This window comes from Haliaeetus leucocephalus, unplaced genomic scaffold (genome assembly GCF_000737465.1).
Source record: "Haliaeetus leucocephalus isolate CR32 unplaced genomic scaffold, Haliaeetus_leucocephalus-4.0 Scaffold207, whole genome shotgun sequence".
NCBI classification, from domain to species: domain Eukaryota; kingdom Metazoa; phylum Chordata; class Aves; order Accipitriformes; family Accipitridae; genus Haliaeetus; species Haliaeetus leucocephalus.
Window position 1 is genome coordinate 695,487 of NW_010972643.1, and position 19,160 is coordinate 714,646.

General features: G+C 40.6%; 1 protein-coding gene across 2 annotated transcripts in view; it reads right to left on the reverse strand.

Moving 5' to 3' along the window:
- The window catches only part of DST (dystonin), a 306,520-nt gene that overhangs the window by 150,482 nt on the left and 136,878 nt on the right, over positions 1–19,160 (reverse strand). For both annotated transcript variants that reach the window (XM_010566374.1, XM_010566375.1), the window contains 3 exons: positions 17,125–17,291; positions 682–794; positions 440–546 (listed from right to left, as the gene is read on the reverse strand). In XM_010566374.1, the coding sequence (XP_010564676.1) occupies positions 440–546; positions 682–794; positions 17,125–17,291 (387 nt within the window). The remainder of the gene's footprint in view (positions 1–439; positions 547–681; positions 795–17,124; positions 17,292–19,160) is intronic.

Sequence of the window (19,160 nt, forward strand, 5' to 3'; positions counted from 1 at the left end):
CTAAACCCTGCAATTCTGAAACAATATTTACTTGCTCGTTACAGCTCACTTAAAGCTTCCAAATACATGATTTCACTCTTCAGTTTTGGTCCCAAATAATTCCAGTGAAACCACAAAATTTTCTAGTTTAATAGACGTCAAATTGGTAAGAATCAGAGAGGCACCATTTATAGGCCCACAACTGAAAAGTAAGAACTTTGACTCTATCTATCTTTCTCCAACTTCATGTATATTGTTTTTAGTTAATTTCTTTGCACAAATATTTTCATGTTCAGAACATAAAATAGCTGCTAAGCCTCTAAAATCTCAACCTAGAAAATCATGTCACAGGAAAGTGTGACAGCAGTCCTATGGGAGATCCAGGTAACGTTTTGGAGCTGAAGTCAAGAATTGTATTCATGAAACTCACACACCACACAAGTATTTTTCTCCTACTTACATTTGCACCGATGCCTTCACCACCTTCTGGTACTTTGGGAAATGCATCATAAAGTGATGACACGTAAGTTATTACTGACTTCTCATCAGGCGAGGAAACATCAACATCTAAAAGAGCAAGACAGAACAGCACTTTATCACGTAGTTGTAAGAATGCCCACAAATACCCTACAACCTGCAGGCAGACTGGATTTTACTTTAAAGTTAGGGTTTTTGCAACAAAGCCCTTTGCAGTTATCTTACCTTCAGGATCCAGAAGTCTGGCAACACCAAGTTTTTCTGCTACAAAAAAAGCATGTTCTAAATTTGCAAGGTTGCTTTGAACAGCAACGGTATTCATGTCTATCAGGTCCGGCCTGTCAAATAAAAACAGTAACACTTAATTACAGCTCTTTACCAATTTTAAATCACTGCTGTATCAGTAAATCAAACCAAGAGCATGGATGGATACAGCAACAGAGTTTACATTAAAAAAGGACTTCCTTAAAATCATGTGAACAAGCTGAGGTCAGTGTTAAATACAAGCAGCAGGCAACTACAACACTGTCAGTTCTTCATCCACAAGCTAGCTTGTAGCCATCCCTTATATATCTCTCTCTATTTTCTTATGCACATTTATTCATGTGCATTGCCATTATATTATCGTGCCTTGCCCTTTCCATTGCCCTTGAGGAGGTTAAACACGCTTTTCTCTTAGGACTCATTTGCATGAGGAAGTTCATTTCTACCACCTTTACAAGTTTTTAGTCATTCTGCATCAAAGTCTTCACTGCATGTCAGAACCCATACAGAAACAAGTTCAGTCACAAAAACATCACTTTAACCAGGAAGACAAGTATTCTTACTGGGCTTTAAAGAAGTCTTGTTCAAACCGCATTGAAGCCCTGCTTTCAGATAAACATTGCTGTCAGTTGTCTTGTAGAAAACCCTCAGCCCCACGCACTTACACCTTCACACCTTCATCCTGCTAAACTCCATTGCCAGCCACAATACTCTTGTTTTAATGGAATACTCATCTTAAGCCAATCTTACCTATAAACATTTTTAAGGCCCATAAGTATTATCCTGTACCAACATCACTACTTTAACGTTTTAAATTAATTTAAAACTTCAAAATTAATATTGTCCTTTAGGTTTGATATGTGGTGCTTGGCTTTTAGATCTTGCGATTCTCAGGGCAGAGTATGTTACTGTCTGGCTCTTTCAGCACTGCGAATCCTCTTAGCCGTAACAAATAAAAGGAAGAAGGGATTTTCAAAGATGCTGAGCAAAAACTCATCCCACTGAAGCCAACTAGAGTCATAAGGGTCTTTGCTTACTTTGCTACTGAAAACCAGACCCACACTGAAAAAATCCTAAAACAAAACCCCAAAAGAAAAAAATATGACATATAAGCTTTAGTGAACAATTCAGTCCTTAAATTTTCTCATTTTTGTTTCTAGAGAAACTATTTTCTTAGTTTTACCTAGCAGAAGCTTTAAATAATTGCATCAGAGAGAAATAAAACTGTTAAATATCATATTGTTCAAAACGAACTATTAACATTTCATTTGGCAACACCCCAAATTCCCTTGATCACAAAATGGTATTAACTTTGGGAAACTCAATACAAGCTTGTCTTTGAATTAACTACAGGGGCACTGTAAATAAAAACGCATTTCTTTTCAGCCATTTAGAATCACTGGTTTCCTTGTGCTCTTTAGAAGACCAATCTACAAGGCAGATAATAATACTGCACCTATTATTTCTTGAAAGAACATTTCTTTAATAATAAAACTTGAGCGGTGTAAAAAGAAACATAATCCTTATAAACCAGCGGCAGTTTCCACTTCCAATATGCTTAGTGGCAGCACGATCAAGCTCATGCCATTCTTTGAATTTCAGTGCAATGAAAACAATGCAACGAAACCAGTATCATTTGTTGCTCTTAGCAGCACAGAAAATCCGTGAAAAATAAAAGATAATACTAGAAAAGGAAACGGAGCACTTCAGTCTCCTACTTCAGCCACAATAATGGAGACCATATGAGTAGTAAAGATTGCTTTCACAGCACAGTTTTAACAAGAGAAGCAGGTTTCTGTAAGTGTACACTGTTGGTCTGGCTATTTTTTTTCACCTGCCTTCTTTACATTTGTTTCACACTTGATAAAAATGGCCCAAGAATCACTTATGCTGCTTGTTGGATTGTTAACTCTCAGAACAAGAAGGACAAGTTGTTGTAAAAGCCTTGACTATTCCCAGAAAACAAGCTGCAAGCTGCAGAGACGCTGACATGATAATCTCCTTAGAATAAAGCTTTCATTAAGATGAAGAAGAGGTAAGCTTTTTCTCACTGCAATACAGGTAAAAATCAATAAAAAACAACTGCTGTTGCATAATACATCCTTTTACATTGGTGCTGTGGCTTCACCCCGCAGCTCAAGAAGAGACCACTCTGTGGGATGCCTCCCCCGCTTTTAAACATACTTTCCCATCCCTGCAACTCCTACCAGCACAGGGTTATTCCAGTTCTCCTTTAAGAACCAGGGAAAATTGCAATGAACACTGCTGTTTTCAGTTAATTATACACTTAACACATAGCATACCAGCCTAGATTAACTGGTCTATATTTACCTGAAGTCTTGATCTACCAGAAAATACTACAAGAAGATGGCAGACAGCATTTTTCTCTGTCTTGACACTGCTCACCTTTGGTTTTTTGAAGCAGAAAGAAGGCTCAACAGCCAGCTGAGAACAAGCCCACTGATGGTTTATAAAAGAGAAAAGGCAGGTATTATGACTTGAATGCAAAAGCACCTGGTGCTGGCCATGGGAAGCGGACACTGCCAGGTGCTTGCAGCCTTCACCCTCTGCTGGTCACCCTTTCCCCTTCCCAAATAGTAGAGGGATATGTTGCAAAGCCACAGGAAAAGGGAGTTTATCTCCCAGAGCTCAGTAAAAGACTTTTTTAGCCCTAGAAAAATGCATCCAACAAACATGGCTCAGGAAATCACTGATTGCCACATTGTTCCTTTTGTTTAAGAGTGTTTTCTCTTGATTTTAAATAAAAATAAAAGCCATTTTTATCTGCTGTAAGCTTGCTGAGATACCTGTCCGCTAACTGGGTACATGGGAATTTGCATTTGAGCATGCACACATGGATTTCAGTGCTGTGATCACTGATCACCATGCTTCTCTGAAGAATCAAGGGAATCCAGTATTACTGAGCACAGATTGTGCAGTGAGTGTTGTGGGGCTGTATTACAAAGGCTTACAAATATTTTCCAGTATCTTTAGTATTTCATTTCTCCTTTGAATTCTGAAAAACTGCTAACTGCTTATATTGCAGTTGTGATGAGTATCCTTCTAATATGTATTTATTTAATTGTCTTAATTGAAGTAAACACTAGAATTAAAAGCATCATCCATCATGGCAAACGTTTTCATTTTTAAGGCTAAAGAGAAAATATATGGGTTCTGTAGAAGCTATTTGTCATGTATTATAAATATATATTTATATCAATTTGCATAGCGCTATTAAGTGGTTTTATACATAGTCAAGAACAAATTAAATTAAATGCACTTTAAGTAAAAGACGATGACTCTACCTGCTGCCATAATATTGTGAGTCATCTTATGGCAGATTTTTCAGTGGGCTGGGCCCTTGCCATCAAAACACACACATAAACATCCCAAACACCAGCCGAGTTGGAACATTCCATGCAAAGGAAATGCTTCTGCTGCAGCCGCACCTAAGTCAAGGGGTTTGGCTTCTACATTTCGAGTCATTAATCATTCCATTTATAAAAAGATTGGTGCCTGCCATTCAAGAACTCAGTGTAGGTGTTAGAAATTAGACACAATTTGTATCAGAAGTGAGGAAAAAAAAAAGGTGTGATTAATACCACTTCAATTAGGAAGCTGACAAAATTATGATCAATTCAAGAAAAATACCTAGCACCACAAAGAGAAGCAAGTGAACAATATCTGCAGAACAGCATAAAGAAATGAAGGGCGTTATAATTCAAGTTACATGGATCAAATGCAAGCTTTCTCCTCTGCAAAGATGCCTTGAAATGAAAGAGTATACTACATATTAAATAAAGTCAGGCACATATAGACTTTCTTACAGCTAGAACCCAATACCTAGTAAAAGAATTCAAGATCCAACTAACAGCTACAATATTTGCCCATTAAAACAAAAGGTTAGATTTGAAGGGAATTTGGTATTTCAAAGTGAAAAAGATATTTAACTGAACTTTTATTTTCCCAGTCAATAGTGAAGAGGCCCACATCCTTCTCTTCACTGCTCCTGGATGACAGTTGCCCAAGTTACAACGATGTTTTAATAAAGTTAAACATATATACATCAGTGTAATATTCCATGTGAAAATACTGTTAACAGGTTCAGGAGGCTAACTGACAAGCCTGAATTTATTTACATGAACCATCTAAGCTGTTTAATCTGAACAACTCTGTTTCAGTCAGAACTCTGGACACTGCCTGATACTAAAAGGATATTTCTTTCTTAGTTTACATTGAGCAGAAATTTTAATATAGTGAGTTTCAAGCAGAACTCTCAGAGAAAACATGACTGAAGATGCAGAGTGAAGAGTACACGTCACTATAGCTCAGTTAGCTTTTCCACTGTTGTAATTAGAAAATGCCTATAAAAATTAAACAAATTATTTTCTTCATTGTTCACAGACAATAGAAAAGGATGGGTGCCAGGCAGACTCATACATTTTTCAGGGATGGGAGGACTACTGGAACAAATTAAAGACCGTGCCAGAACACATAGTCATAAAATAAATTTTAAAAAGACAAGAATAGAGAGACTTCTCAAACAGATAGGATTCAACACATATTGCAGAAGGGAGAACAAGAAATAGATTACCATCTCTAGAGATTTGGTTATTAGCAGAAAGATTGCAAAGAAAGGAATCAGAAAATAGGAAACGTTCATGTAAAACAGATATTTTAGCTCTATCTCTTCTAACATGTGTCTCCTTGTTACTTTCCCAGGAACTCTACAAATGAGATGATGAAACAAAATCTACTTATTATTTAACCTACTATATAGTAATGCCTACCATGTAACCGATCTCTTAACAGTTTCAAAAAAGTTGAAAAATATTTACACCAGCTTATATGTAGAGTCAATATTTGGCAACTTTAACTAAAGAATTTGTCTCCACGTCAGGTACAAATTTAAGTCGTGTTCAAAACAGCCTGCTGAAGAGCCTGCTTTATAAAGATGGAGGCATCAACACAATGAGAATGACTCCTGGACTTCAACCAACACATACTGTCCTTGTGACCTACACATTTCTACTGATGCCCAATGTTTGCAGATGCAGTGCTCTCTACATTGTCACGACCATGAGATCCAATTATAGTGTTGGAGGTATCCTTTGCTAATGCATATGCCTACCACAGTTATTTACCTGATTTTTTTGTCCATCGGCACATGGGAGCTTCAATATAAAGATGCCATGACTTAGGGGAAAAAAAAGGCCACAGAGGACTAGCTGGGTTCAGTAACCCAGTTTCAGAGAACTTGGAAATGCAAGTTTCAGGGAGCAGAGTAATTCAGATTTCCTTCCACAGGAAGAAAGAGGAAGAAGAAGGAGGTTCTTACAGAGGAAGAAGAGGAGGTTTTCTGCTCAAAAATGGCAAGCAGGTATGACTTTGTGGCATCAAGGAGGAACAGATCTCGTCCATCATCAGAATCAAGGACCACAATATAGACACACAGCACAAGGTTCTGTAGCAGGTTCCTTGGTGTCAAAAACCCCACGTTGAGGAAAGAAGGTACAATGTTGACTCCTGAGTCAACACTATCTTCCAGTATACCCTAGGCTACCCTCCTTTCAGAAGCTCTGGATCCTTTACAAAACTGTGTATTTGTCTCAGAAGAATCTATGTACAACAATCACACATGAGGAGGTTTTCTAGCTTCATTGAGTTTCTTGCTCTATTTTAGGAAAAAACCCTTCATTCTCAGACCTCAGGACAGAAATGTGAGCACTAATTTCTATGCCAATGTCTGCAACTGGCAAAACTAAGTTTTGAACCACATGTCTGAACCAGGTGACCATTTTTGCCTGAAGCTCCTTAGCACTGGTCCTTGGGTTCACATGTCTGCTAGATGGATAGTTTTGCATACTACTCACAAACATTTGAGTAGAAAAGCTAGAAAATTAAACATGAAAGATACATCATGGACATAAGTGTGACGGAGTACCTAAATGAAGAACTGGCTGCAGCTGTCCTTCAGAGGAAATAGTCAGTCAAAGGACAGGCAGGACTTCTAATCTACAGTTACAACACTATTAAGTGGAGTTGGCCAGAAAAGGAGGTTTACACGGAATAATGCACAGCCAGGTCTGATCATCAGTAATCAGCCTTGAGCATTCACAGGACGTGTAACTGTAGACTGTTAACTTCTAGGAAGAATAGCTTTTGTTCTTTTTAACAGATTCACCCAGATGTGACAAGAAAGAACAGAGAAAGATTTGAGAGCCTCCAGCTTTTATACTTCCATGAGATGATAAGGCCTCTATTACATCTATATGAGGATGAGGAAAGTAACAAGGGGTAAGATTCAACTCCAGATCCAGGCACCGAAATTTAGGTGTCTACATATATTTCATTATAGTTAGTGGAAATCTGGCCAACGCATCCAGTGCAACCTATCTAGCAAGCTATCCAGAACCTAAGAATTACTTCAGAGCGAGCCAAATCCACTGACTGTACTGAGTAGAAGTTTAGATAACTGCAAAGCTGTCATGAAATGTGCTGCCTCACTGAACATGCATGTTTTGAGACGAAACTTGCAGAAAAATAAAGCAATGCTGTACATTTTAAATGCAGAATTGCTTAACTGGCTCTCACAGACTTGATAACGATTATTGCAGTTTTGCTTAGGACTTCTTGAAGACTTTCTCATTCAATTAATATGAAACAAATTCCAAAAGGCTACCAAAATTTTACTACTGTAATTAAGGAGATGCATGGTATATGATACCTGGTAGCTCATCATTCAGCACTTGACTGGAAGTTTAAAGGTGAAAAGCAGGTGAAAAGTACTCCATGAAAACCTTCTATCTTGGCCAATTGACACAAATTATTTGAAGTAATTTACATAAATATTTGACTACTTTTCAGAAATATCTTTTTTGGGGGGAGATATGGAAAATATTTCATGTAATCTCAAATGTGAGACTAAAATGACTGTTCAGCCATAGACTTTACAATAATATCTTCAACTAACACATGACATAGTGACACAAATAATTATCCCAACACATCAAACCACTGGGCAATGCTGAACAGTGTCATCACTGAAGTTAGGCAACACTTCAGAATTCAGGGAAAATGCAAACAATTTTCTAATTAAAAACTGTCATTATAGAAAAGTTTTATCCTTACAACTGCGATAAACCAAAAAGCATGCTGCTGAATACAGCTCTGCAGATTGTCTGTTCAAGTATGTGGCATATACTTTTCTCAAGCTCCACAGGTCCCCAGCCTCAATAACATAGTGTGGTAATGCATTTTGCGTGATCATTATGCAAAATCATTACACTCGTTTTGGTTTTATCTTCTCCTGTGTTGGTATGACAGGAATGCTTGTACTATTCATGATTTTATGTGCCTCTATAGATTTCACTCAATGCCTCTCTAAAGATGAACAATCATGCCCTTTTATTCCCCCAAGAGCTGAAGAATTCTCACATGATCTGAACTCTTCAGCTCTCCTTTGTGTATCTTTTTCATAGTATTTCATATACGTTTTCAGATACGACAAGTAATTCTGAAAAAAATATTGCAAGTGACAGTGCGACAAGGGCGCACTTTTTATGGATGTTTCCTATCTATTCTTCAGACATCCTAACATGTTATATCAAGACTTCCAGTAGAAAAAGAATGAATGTTTTAACTGCACTAAAAATAAGGGAAAAAAAGCCCTCAGGTGCCCTAACTTATTAAGTTAGCCCCTAGCAATATACACAGCTAATTCAAATAATTCCTTCTATTGTGCATGTCCTTGATTTGACAAGCAAAGTGTTTAATAAACCTACTGAAACCTCCTGTCCTACCTTTGTTTGCATAGCAGAATTTTACCTGTAACTTGCCATACCAATTGATTTAGATAAAGACACAACTGAGGCACTGTAACATCAAAGACCTATCAGTTAAACATCGAGTTCAGCTTTAGCCACGCCAAATGAACCCTAATCACAACTTGGCAGTAAGTTTGCAATGTAGATTTCAAGTTCAGTATACACAGGAATGAAACTAGAAAGGATCTCAGCCAGTCCTTTTACCAGCTTTAAAACCAGATTTTACATTCTCTTTGTAATACGAGATGTTTTTGTTATTACAAAAATTCTATAGTAACTTTGCCAACTTTTTGCCTATGATAACATTTAAATAGGAATGAGGCTCACAGCTGTTAACGTCAACCCACACTGTGCAATCTACAAAAATAACCATAAAGTACCTTTCCTTGGAGTGTTTGAACGCCAAAAAGACAATGAAGAAACCCAACCAAATGATTTTTCTGTTCTGCTCCCTGAGAAAACTACTCCAGACCCCAGAAGTGACTGCCTGATACACTAGCTTCCCAGTGGGATTAACACAGTTACCAACAGGGAAGAAGGGTGAGGTACTGCAATGAGTTCAAAAGATTTCCCCAAAGGCTCCTTGTGCCATCCTGCCTTGGAAGCAACCGTTTCTCCATGTGCCACGAATTTGCCAGAAGACCAAGACCTCTCCCTGTCCAATTTATCGTCGACACATATGCCACCACTGCTCAGACACCATATCCTTTTGGATAAAGGCTTCTGACACCCTTAGGTGTCCTGGTCTTTACCGATCAAAGAGTAAGAGGCACATGAAACCTGAAAAAAACCTGGCCTTTCAACCCAAAGTTTTACTTTTCACTTTACTCCCATTTGGTCTAAGCAAGATAAAAGCTTTGATTTCATCCCAGTATTTTTTTTCTTTTCAGTTATAGCAAAAAGAAAATTGTTATCTGTCATTCAGCTGCTACTTTGCAGTAGAATCCAGCACAACATACGCAGGGATCATTTTAAGTCCAGATCTGAAATTAATCGACCCAACTGCCTAGAAGTCTTCCATCTAATACCCGCTAAGGCTAACCACCACCACAACACAAGATGTTAAAATTGCAGGCCTGCTTCCAGTACTATTTTAATATAGACTTTACCAAGAGCCATCACAGAATTTTTCTGAGTACATTCAATTAAACTGCAGCTGAGGTTACTTGTTTCTAAACCCATTAGTTATATGTACATGCATACTCAGGCAAGTAACGTTAAAAGCATGTCTGCTTGTCAATGTTTTTAATTATCCTGAATGCTGTTTATCTTTTCCCAAATTGCCAATTCTTAATGCCAAGTTAATTTCTTCTGTGTAACAAAACTTGTTGAAAACAGTAACAACCAGCTTTTGAACAATGAGGTGGTTGGGAAGGGGGCAGGTGGCGGGGGGAGCAACGCAACCAAACTCACATTTTCTTTTTGTTAAAGCTGGGTAATAATAAATTACAAGTTACAAAATGGCAAGCCAAAACTAGCAGACCCAACTAATCTCTTTATTCAAAACACATCCCCTAGCATTTTAAGGCTTAACACTATGTAATATTTAGTTTCTTTCTCATTCATTCCCCAAGGGTGGTCAACGTGTTACTGCAAATTGAGGCATCACTGCTCCTCCCCTTAAGGAATGTATTCATGTCAGTACCTGACCAGCTGCAACATGTTTTAACATAAGAGGGATGACACATGCACTGCTGGCTAGGAGCTTAGTGTTCAACTAACTATACACACATGGCAAATCATCCCAGTTCTAAACCTTGTCCTAAATCAGAACAGTTACTTAGCAGGCCAGAGTCCAGCTTGCTCCCTGCTATGCCACACTCCCAAAACCAGCCGCTTAGTAGTTCTGAAAGTATACAGAGTTACTATAGCAATATTTCAAAAGAAAAGCACTGTGGCCCTGGAAAATCTGCCTCTCACTTTATCTGGCATTTATGGAGCGGTCACAGTGCTGCTTCCTTTGGGGACATGCTCTTTGCTGCAGCTTCTATTCCTCTTCCTCCCACATGAAGCACCCAGTGTACCTACACTCTTTCGGTACTGCATTCACCGTCAGCCTCTGTTCCTCTTTCGTTTGGGAACAGTAGCTATTTTCTCCTTGGTCTCTCTCTAAACTGTATACGACTTAAGGCATCATTAAGGCCTTGCACAAATTTTACCACTAGCAAAGGCTCCTTTGGATCAGATCGCCACATTTCTTTAACAATACAGTAAAAAACATTTTTCTTCAAACTTGTGCCCAAAATGCACCCCTTTGAACTCTATCACCACTCTCCCTCTCTGCAGCATTTCTAATAATTATCATTCTTGTTAGGTGGTGCCAAAATTTGTAGACAACTGTCTGCATGTGGTCTCGGCAAGCCTTGGTACAGCATTACATGAAATAACCTTGCTTGTTTTCTTTTCTCAAACCCTTCATGCGTATACTACAGTCCTGCTCACTTGTCAGACTGCTGCCTGACCTAAACACAGTTTATCCACTTTTTTCCTAACCAGTGTCTTTCCCATTTTGTATGGTTGCTGAAATTCACCTAAAAGCCCAGACATAACTGGACATGTCTATGCTGGAAGTGTACAGAAGGCCAGATGAAGGGCCTGTGACTCTTTAATTGCTAGTCCTTCCCATAGCATGACCATGGCCCATTGCAACCCTCGCACTCCCAAGCAATACATGAGCCCAGTTCAAGGGACAACACTGACCCAGGACTGCCCTCAAGAGGCTGCACCCTGTCTGGGGGACAGAGAGGAGAGTTCGGCCATGCAGACACAAGCCCTGCTATACCACTTACAAGGCAGGAGAGCAGGGGCTGGACCCGCTTCATTTACTAGAACAGACCTGACACCTGAGACTAGAACTTAAAAAACACTGATTTATCTGGGAACTGAGCTGAGCTTGCAGTGCTTCCTGAATGGATGCTATTTTTCACCATGCAGGCACCACTGGGGCTACTCATTAAATGCTATTATCTAGTTCCATACTGCTCTTGCTGGAATTCCTTTTGCAAACGCTAAAAGCAAAATTCCCTCTTTATTATAAAAATTTTAAGAACACAAAAATAAAGTGTAGAAAGGAGTGCACACATTGTTACAAAAAGTGTGCATGTTTGACATTGATCTTCTTTTCTTATCTTCCATACTTCACTTTTTTTCTTTAGAAAGTAAGATGAGCTGATCTGTAACCATGCCTGTTTTCTGAGTATCAGTAGTGACTGTCCTTAATGAAGTGTCCATAGGTGCCATTTAACTGTAAATCTTACAGCTATTATTTTTGCTATTTCGTAAATCCCATTTTCAGACACTTTTTAACTGAAAGTGCCTGTAGTCCTTATGTACCAAAGGGTCAGGGCAGCCTGAGGTCAAAAAAAGCAGGTTTTTTACTTTGGTATAACTTTTTATTTCAATTTGCTTTGCTTTAAAATAAATGTATCTGCAAAGTGTAATGTATCTATAATTTAGATCACTAGCTCCAATCTGGCATGCAACCCCTAATGAAAGAAGACTAACCTTCATCATTCTCTATGGACACCAACTGTTTCTATGTATTTCAGCAACAGGATACAGTTCTGAAAAATTAGTATTTCTTCTTCAGGGCAAAAGTTATGTACATAAGAAAAAGAAAACACAAATCAAGAGCATTTACCTAAAGCACAGTCTTAGTGACTAGAAATACACCATAGAGCCACAAGATGAAGACCCCAGTGTGTAGACAGCAGTATCTCCGGGAAAATCTGGGTATTACATGCTGACTAAAGTCAGCCTCCAACTTTGAAGTCTGGCTTACAGGTTTTTGCTGCGTATGATACGATGGTATGAAGGAAACATCGTGTACTTTTTAAACTGCCTGAAGTCAGATTTCTTCCAACACAACACAATGAAGCAAGTAACACACACCTTCAATGAAAAATTAAGCTATAAAAGGCCAATTACATAATAGATGAGACATACAGAATTTTCTTGAATCTCCTAGGCATATCTGTAGCCTTACAAATGGCCTGATCACAGATCCAAAGAAAGGTGTGGAGGTTCAAAAAAGTTTGAAAGCTGATATATTTAAATAAAATCATACAATTACAAAAGTGGTCAAGTTCAGTATTAAAACAGACTTTTTAATGTGATCGTTTTATCTGGTTTTCTATGTTAAAACAAATATTCACACAGAGTAACAGCATGAAAAGCAAAAGCCAGGGTCTGCAATGGAGCTCCCTAAGGCAGTTCTTGAGGCCGGTGTGGAGCCCCATTCCTTTCCCAGGAATTTAATCATGTACAGGATGTTTTACATTGGAAGCTTTATATACTCTTCAGAAGTTCAGCCGAGTAATCTTCAATTATAAATACAGACGGCTGGAACCTGCTGAAAACATAAGCAACTTTCTCAGGCAAAAACAAATTACATTTTCCTAAATTTGGAGGGAAAAAATATTTGTTGTATATGGAGTCAAACACCTCAGAGTAATTTTTTCCTCTCATTTCTGTCATTCATAAAATAACTTCCCTTTATTTAAAGAACACCGCAAAAAATCACTGCAAACTCATTCATACTCTTAAAAGAGTTAAGAGAAAAAGTGCCTGAAGGCCCTTACGGAAAGCTCTGACAACCTAACCCTTGTTGCTTGAGGGAAGAAAACAAATATACTGCATTTGCTCAGGAGAGCAGTTGACTAATCTGTACGCATGTGATCTGGCGCCCGCACGCTGCCTGCGTCCCCAAGCTTGGTGTTGGAAGCGGAGTGCTGCCAGCACATCTGTGGGTGCAGGCAGGGCAGGGAGACAGGGAGGAACCTGGCTCACCCAGCTGCCACACACTGGCCTGCTGATCTCTGCCAAAATGCTGCAGTGGGTACTACAGCTAGTCATGCCAGGCACAGGTTGGCCTTATCCCGCTTCTCCCATGCACCTTGGGGGGAGCAGCGAGCCACGGCAAATTCATGCAGTATTCCTGCATTTCTGCATCATAAATCTTAGCTGGCTTGCACCAAAAGGTGCTGGGATCCTCTGCCAGGACAGAAGAAAAAAAAAAAAAATGGAGACCACTACCAGCAGCCCAGATGAAACAATCCTCACCTGCTGTTAAAGCAGGTTGGGCTGTCAGCCCCGCTGAAGGGAGAGGCTCCCTGCCCACTGGTGACTGATTCACAGCCCAGCTCCTCGCCCAGCCCTCCACAGCTTCAGCAATTTCCTCAAGTCTCGAAGCTGGTGCGTACTTGCAATTTAAGAAATTGCTTATGCCTGGAAAGGATGTAATTATAGCCTGCCACTCCGGTCCTGTCACCTCGAACTGGACAGTGACATCTCCCTGTCTCCCAGCTGACCGACTGTAGGGATCCTGCTGGACCTGTATGGCTTATGTTCTTGATGGCACATCCAGGAAAGGCCTCTCAGCCATGGCGTCAGGGCTGTGAGCATGGGGTTTTGCCTGTCTCTGCTCAGCTTTAGCTCAGGGACAGCGTGGCTCCTGTCCTCCGGGAGCTGCTGGAGCTCTTGCCTCTGGCCCCCAGCTGAACTATGGCCCCTGCAGTGGTGCAGCCTACACCTGTGGGCCCACATCCCAGGCCCAGCCTCAGCCCGTGCCCAGGGGGGCACCCGATTCCTGGGGCTGGGGCTGCCCTGGTCCCCCCCAGCCACCCTGCTCCTGGCTGGGGCGGTGGGACGGGCCCTGGCTGCCAGGCCCTGCCCTGGCAGAGCCTCCATGGAGACCCCCCACCTCTGTGCCCTGACATGGGTAAGCATGTGCTCTCCATCCAATGTACAGCTTACTGTCGCTCAGTATAACTGCAATTCTAGATACCATTAACACACCTGGGTGTTTCTGAGCCTTCCGGTTATTACTGTCATAGCACTAAACGTCATCCCCTTAAAATTAGGTCTGGGCCCATTTAAATCACTTCTGGGACTGGAAGTCACATCCCTGCTGCAAAGCCCCCATCCCCACTCACAGAGAGCAGATACTCCTCCTGGCCCAGGGTGCATGGTGCTTCTGTAAGCAGAGGTAATCTCCAGTGAGCACAGCATACCTGGCACAGGAGGGGCTGCCACACCGCACCACGACTGACAGACGTGCACCCATGGGGGTGCTCCACGGTGGCAGCCCCACAGTCCCATCCCACCCCCCAAGCAGGCACATCTGGTCATCCACCCTGGTGGAGCACCCCAGCCGGCAGCATCTGCAGGGCGCTCAGCCTAGTAGCTCATGAGACCACCAGTGATCCACAAACTGGGAGCTACTAAAACAGACAGAGCATATGGAGAATCACTGCCAGAAATGTGCATGTTTTGTTACCGTTTAACCTACATACTGCTCAGAACACAAACCGAGCTTTAAAAGAGCTCTCTGGAGTAAAACACTGTACTTAAAAATATCAGACGACTGTTTGGGGAGACCATTCCTATCTTGTGAGCAATTGCTGGAAATTACTATCTCTCTTTTAATGGTACAAAATGACAAAGGAAAGAAAAATAGAAGCTCACTGAAGCCAGTGGAAGAATCTCACTGATTTAATCAGCAAGACGATGTCTGAGAATCTGTAACCTCTCACAGCAAAAAGACATCAGATAAGGACAGTAAACATTCCTGGGAAGGACACAGGATCCTTAGATGAAGTTATGTTTACAAGAAGAGGATAAGCTAAATGGAAACTGGCACAGAAGCACTCAAAATGTGGACTCTGCTCCTCAGCCACTGAATCATCTGCTTTGTGCAATGCACTGGTGTCCAAGGTGCCTGTGCTTCCCTGCTGAAACACTGTGAATGAAACTCAGAGCACTACCAGAAACACTGCTCTAGCAAATCAACTACAGGTACTCAGTCATGTCCCAAGACATTAACATTCTCACAGCTAGAGGATGGAATTCAAGTTTTTCATTATTTATTAACTGATCTGTATAGGCTACACTGCTCTATGTAAGTGGTAATAAGGCTCCGAAGAAGCTCTGGGAAATATTTTCCATTATTCCATCTCATTAAGCTCCTTCCTTTTTTACCTTCCCCTTTCCCTGTATCTTTCAAATTATTTATTTTTTCAAATACTTGCCTGTGCTATGTTCATTCTTTCGGCTGCTCTGTCCTGAAGTAAAACAGCCTAGTCTTTTGCCAGCTAATTCCCTTTGTCTTGCCAATGTTACTAAAAGAAGACTTTCTTGCTGGCATGCACCTCCTCCCTGACTGGCTACCCAGAACAGAAGCATAGTGAGAAAAAGACCTCATTGATTCAGATGCAGCTTTATCTTACCATGAAGTTATGCACTGTCACAGCTAACTTCTCTAGGACTCAGAGCACTGTATTTTGTGCTTACAGCCTCTCTACACAGCGTGTGAGGAAAAGGCTGCATCTGCATGACTCATCTCCCGTTTTACTTCAGTGTCCTAGTTCCTGTACCACACGCATATTGGCTCTGCCTAGGCTTCCTTCTGTGGTGAGCCAAATGGTCCCACAAGAGGAAATACAAGAATGGAATAATCTGCTCAGGGTCTGTTCCCTGGCGCTGCATTAAAACATACCAAATTTGTCTCTCTCTACCTGGGACACTCCACTGATATTACACCAAGGAAGTCATGTACCCTCAAATTTCCTTATGATGTGCCCCAGGGCATACAGCATAAACCACACGTGCTATAATAAACCCCAGAAAGTTGCAAGCCTTGCAGAGTGAGGGACAAGTCAGTACACACTAATTAGCCCAGTGGCCAGAATACTCTCCCATATGGTCCTCTAAGACACAAAACTCCTTATTCAATTCAGGCACCAAAAAATGTACCAGAGAGATGCCGCCAACCAAGAGGGAACACTGAACACAGCAGTGACCTTAAATCTTGTTCCCATGATGAGCTTTGATGCCAAAGTCAGCTTTATCAAGACAGATCTCTTCTCACTTAGAATCCAGAATTAGAAATCCTCTCTTGTCAGTAGACATCTTCAACTGTATTTCAAGTTAACATACTGTATCCTTTAGCTTCTAGCCACAGCCACCAGTAGATCTACCAATGCCTGTTTAACTTTGTAAGAGTGTGGTCACAAAAGCATACAGTAGCACAATTGCCTTCTAAGACTGAGAACGTTCAAGCCAGCTGGCCCCATTTTCCATGAGAATAACCTGCCATTTTACAGGAGACACATTTCAGAGTAGATCTGGGCTCCAAGCGAGGAAGCTTGAGGCTCCAGGGCCATGGTAAAGTCATACAGGGAAGAATATGGGGATCTCAGGCATATCTCAGGTCACGCAGCAGGCGACGGCTTTCACCAGCAGTGCAGTTTTGGACTTTGGTGATCAGTTCTGCCACTACCCTGCCTACACTTAAATGTCAGTATGACAAAAAGGGACTGTGGAGAAGACTCAACCCCGTGACATTCTCCTCAGCAGCTTGGAGGTGCAGGATCCATGGAGATGCCCTTCTGAGGAAGGAGGAATATGTAAGGGCTAATGAGGAATGCTTTGGCTGCAAAGAGCAGGGAATTGCCCAGGAAGAGACACTGTCATCTCCACTGCTGCACTGCTATTACAGGCATAAACCACAGAGCCATCTCCCTATGCACATTAAAATGCCGTAATTAACATTTTCCAAGAGAACAAATGGACTACTTACCTGTATTTATGAATGATGGCATTAAATAATCTTCCATCACGCCAGCAGGTAGTGAAATTTTCACAACGTATTCCAGCATAACCCTCGGTTGTCTGCTGCGACCATAGGAGCAGTCTCTCTTTAGCAGACATGTCCTCTGACTCTCCAGTAACATGGATATCAGATATCTAAAATACAGTTAATGAAAATATTATAATTACATCTAACCCATAATAATGTTTAAAATATTGCAGAAACCCACTCTGCATTACTGAAGAATTTTCTGTTTGATATTTGCATACATGAATATGACAATTATTTATGTACTGTATTAATACTCTTTCATGTCTCAACCTTATGCACTCTTAGTGTCTTCAATATGAAATACAAAATCCATAGCTTCACAACTTTCTTCAGTTAGCCAGTTCTCAGCCTCTTAATTTCTGGGGACAATATAATAATATCACATAATTAAAAATACTTAACTATGTCTATTTTATGCTGATAATGCAAATAATAATTATTTTTATGTATTATACCTATTCTACATAAATTTATATAATTATATATAAAATGCAGTATGTTTTATATGTATATAGTCACACCTATATAATACCTATATTTATTCATACTTCATCTAGCTACCATGTTTCTCTCAAAACAGGTTAATTTATAATATATGCTGTTCTGGAATTCAGTAACAAAAGAGCCATTTACAGTGAAAACTGGTAATAATTGTTTTAGGATAAAATTTTTCTGAGAAGCATTTTAGGAATGACTGAAAGACTGAAAGATTATAAATAAAAATTTTGCCTGATACAGAAGGTTTGGTTTTGTATTATCTAAGCATTATCAATTTCATGTCAGTGAATGCAGGAAAGGATTGGGAATTTTACATACAAATACTACTTTCTAGTACATTAAATTCTCTCCTAATGAAGTTCAGTCAGATTGCTTAGAAAACTACCATTGTGTGTATATGAAGCAGACATTTCCCTAATTTGAACATGTATTGTTTGCACCTCATGTTATAGAAATTGTACTCAATGTAAATCTGAACTGCAAGATTCAACAAAAAGAAGACATGCCTTGATAAAGAAAGTGCTATCACATGTAGTCTTCTAAGTGGCCACCTTTTACCACTTATCCAAACAACAATAGATAATAGAATATGTTATTATCAAGAACATCAAGAACCTAGGTACCATGAGGCACTACATAAGGACACATGGGCTGCAGCTCAGACATTACAAAAAGCAGGCCGAGGTGCTTGGGCAGAGGCAAGAGGGCTTGAGACACCACCAAGATTTGTGGGTGGACACCAAAGCACCCCCACGAACCCACCTGGAAGAGGGTGCGCTGCCCAAGTCGGCACCCAGCACCATGGGGAGAGACAGGTCTCCTTCAGCTCTGGAGCCAGCCTGAGGCCAGACAACTTTGGGCGTGAGGTAGGTGCTCAAGTTAGCTGTAGAAAGAGGCTTAACTCTGGAGCTGTGCCAACTCCAGCAATCCTGTTCTAGCGTAAACCAGGGAGCTACGTTCATGAGGTCAAGATGGGACGGTCACAACGATGTCTCCTGGCCTTGAAATCTCTGCACGCAAAGGCGTCTTCTGTCTGGGCTCTTCCTAGCGGAATTCACACAGGCTAGGCTAGAAATTACGGGTTTTTCTAACATTAAAGCCACGCAAAACAGTACCAGGAACAAAGAGATGTAGCTTTCCTACCGATGCTGCTATGTCAATGCCTAACAGGAGGTGGTGGAAAGCACTAGGAAGCAGGGGACTAAAGGAAGAGCCTGGAGATGTCAGGGCAATGTAGCTGCTGCAGTGCTCTCTAAGATTTCTGTTTAACCACCTTTCACGCTTCCAGGGGACGATGAGCATTTCAGCTGTACAGTAAACAGGAAGTAAATTTAATGCTAGGAACAAATTAATTTACATTATTTTCTATGCAAGTATCCACAAAACACCAAGTTGTGAAAGCAGTTCTTCAGATACTTATCACAGGCCATCATATCTGCTGGCTGTAGGTAAGGGAAAGATACAAGCACCATGCT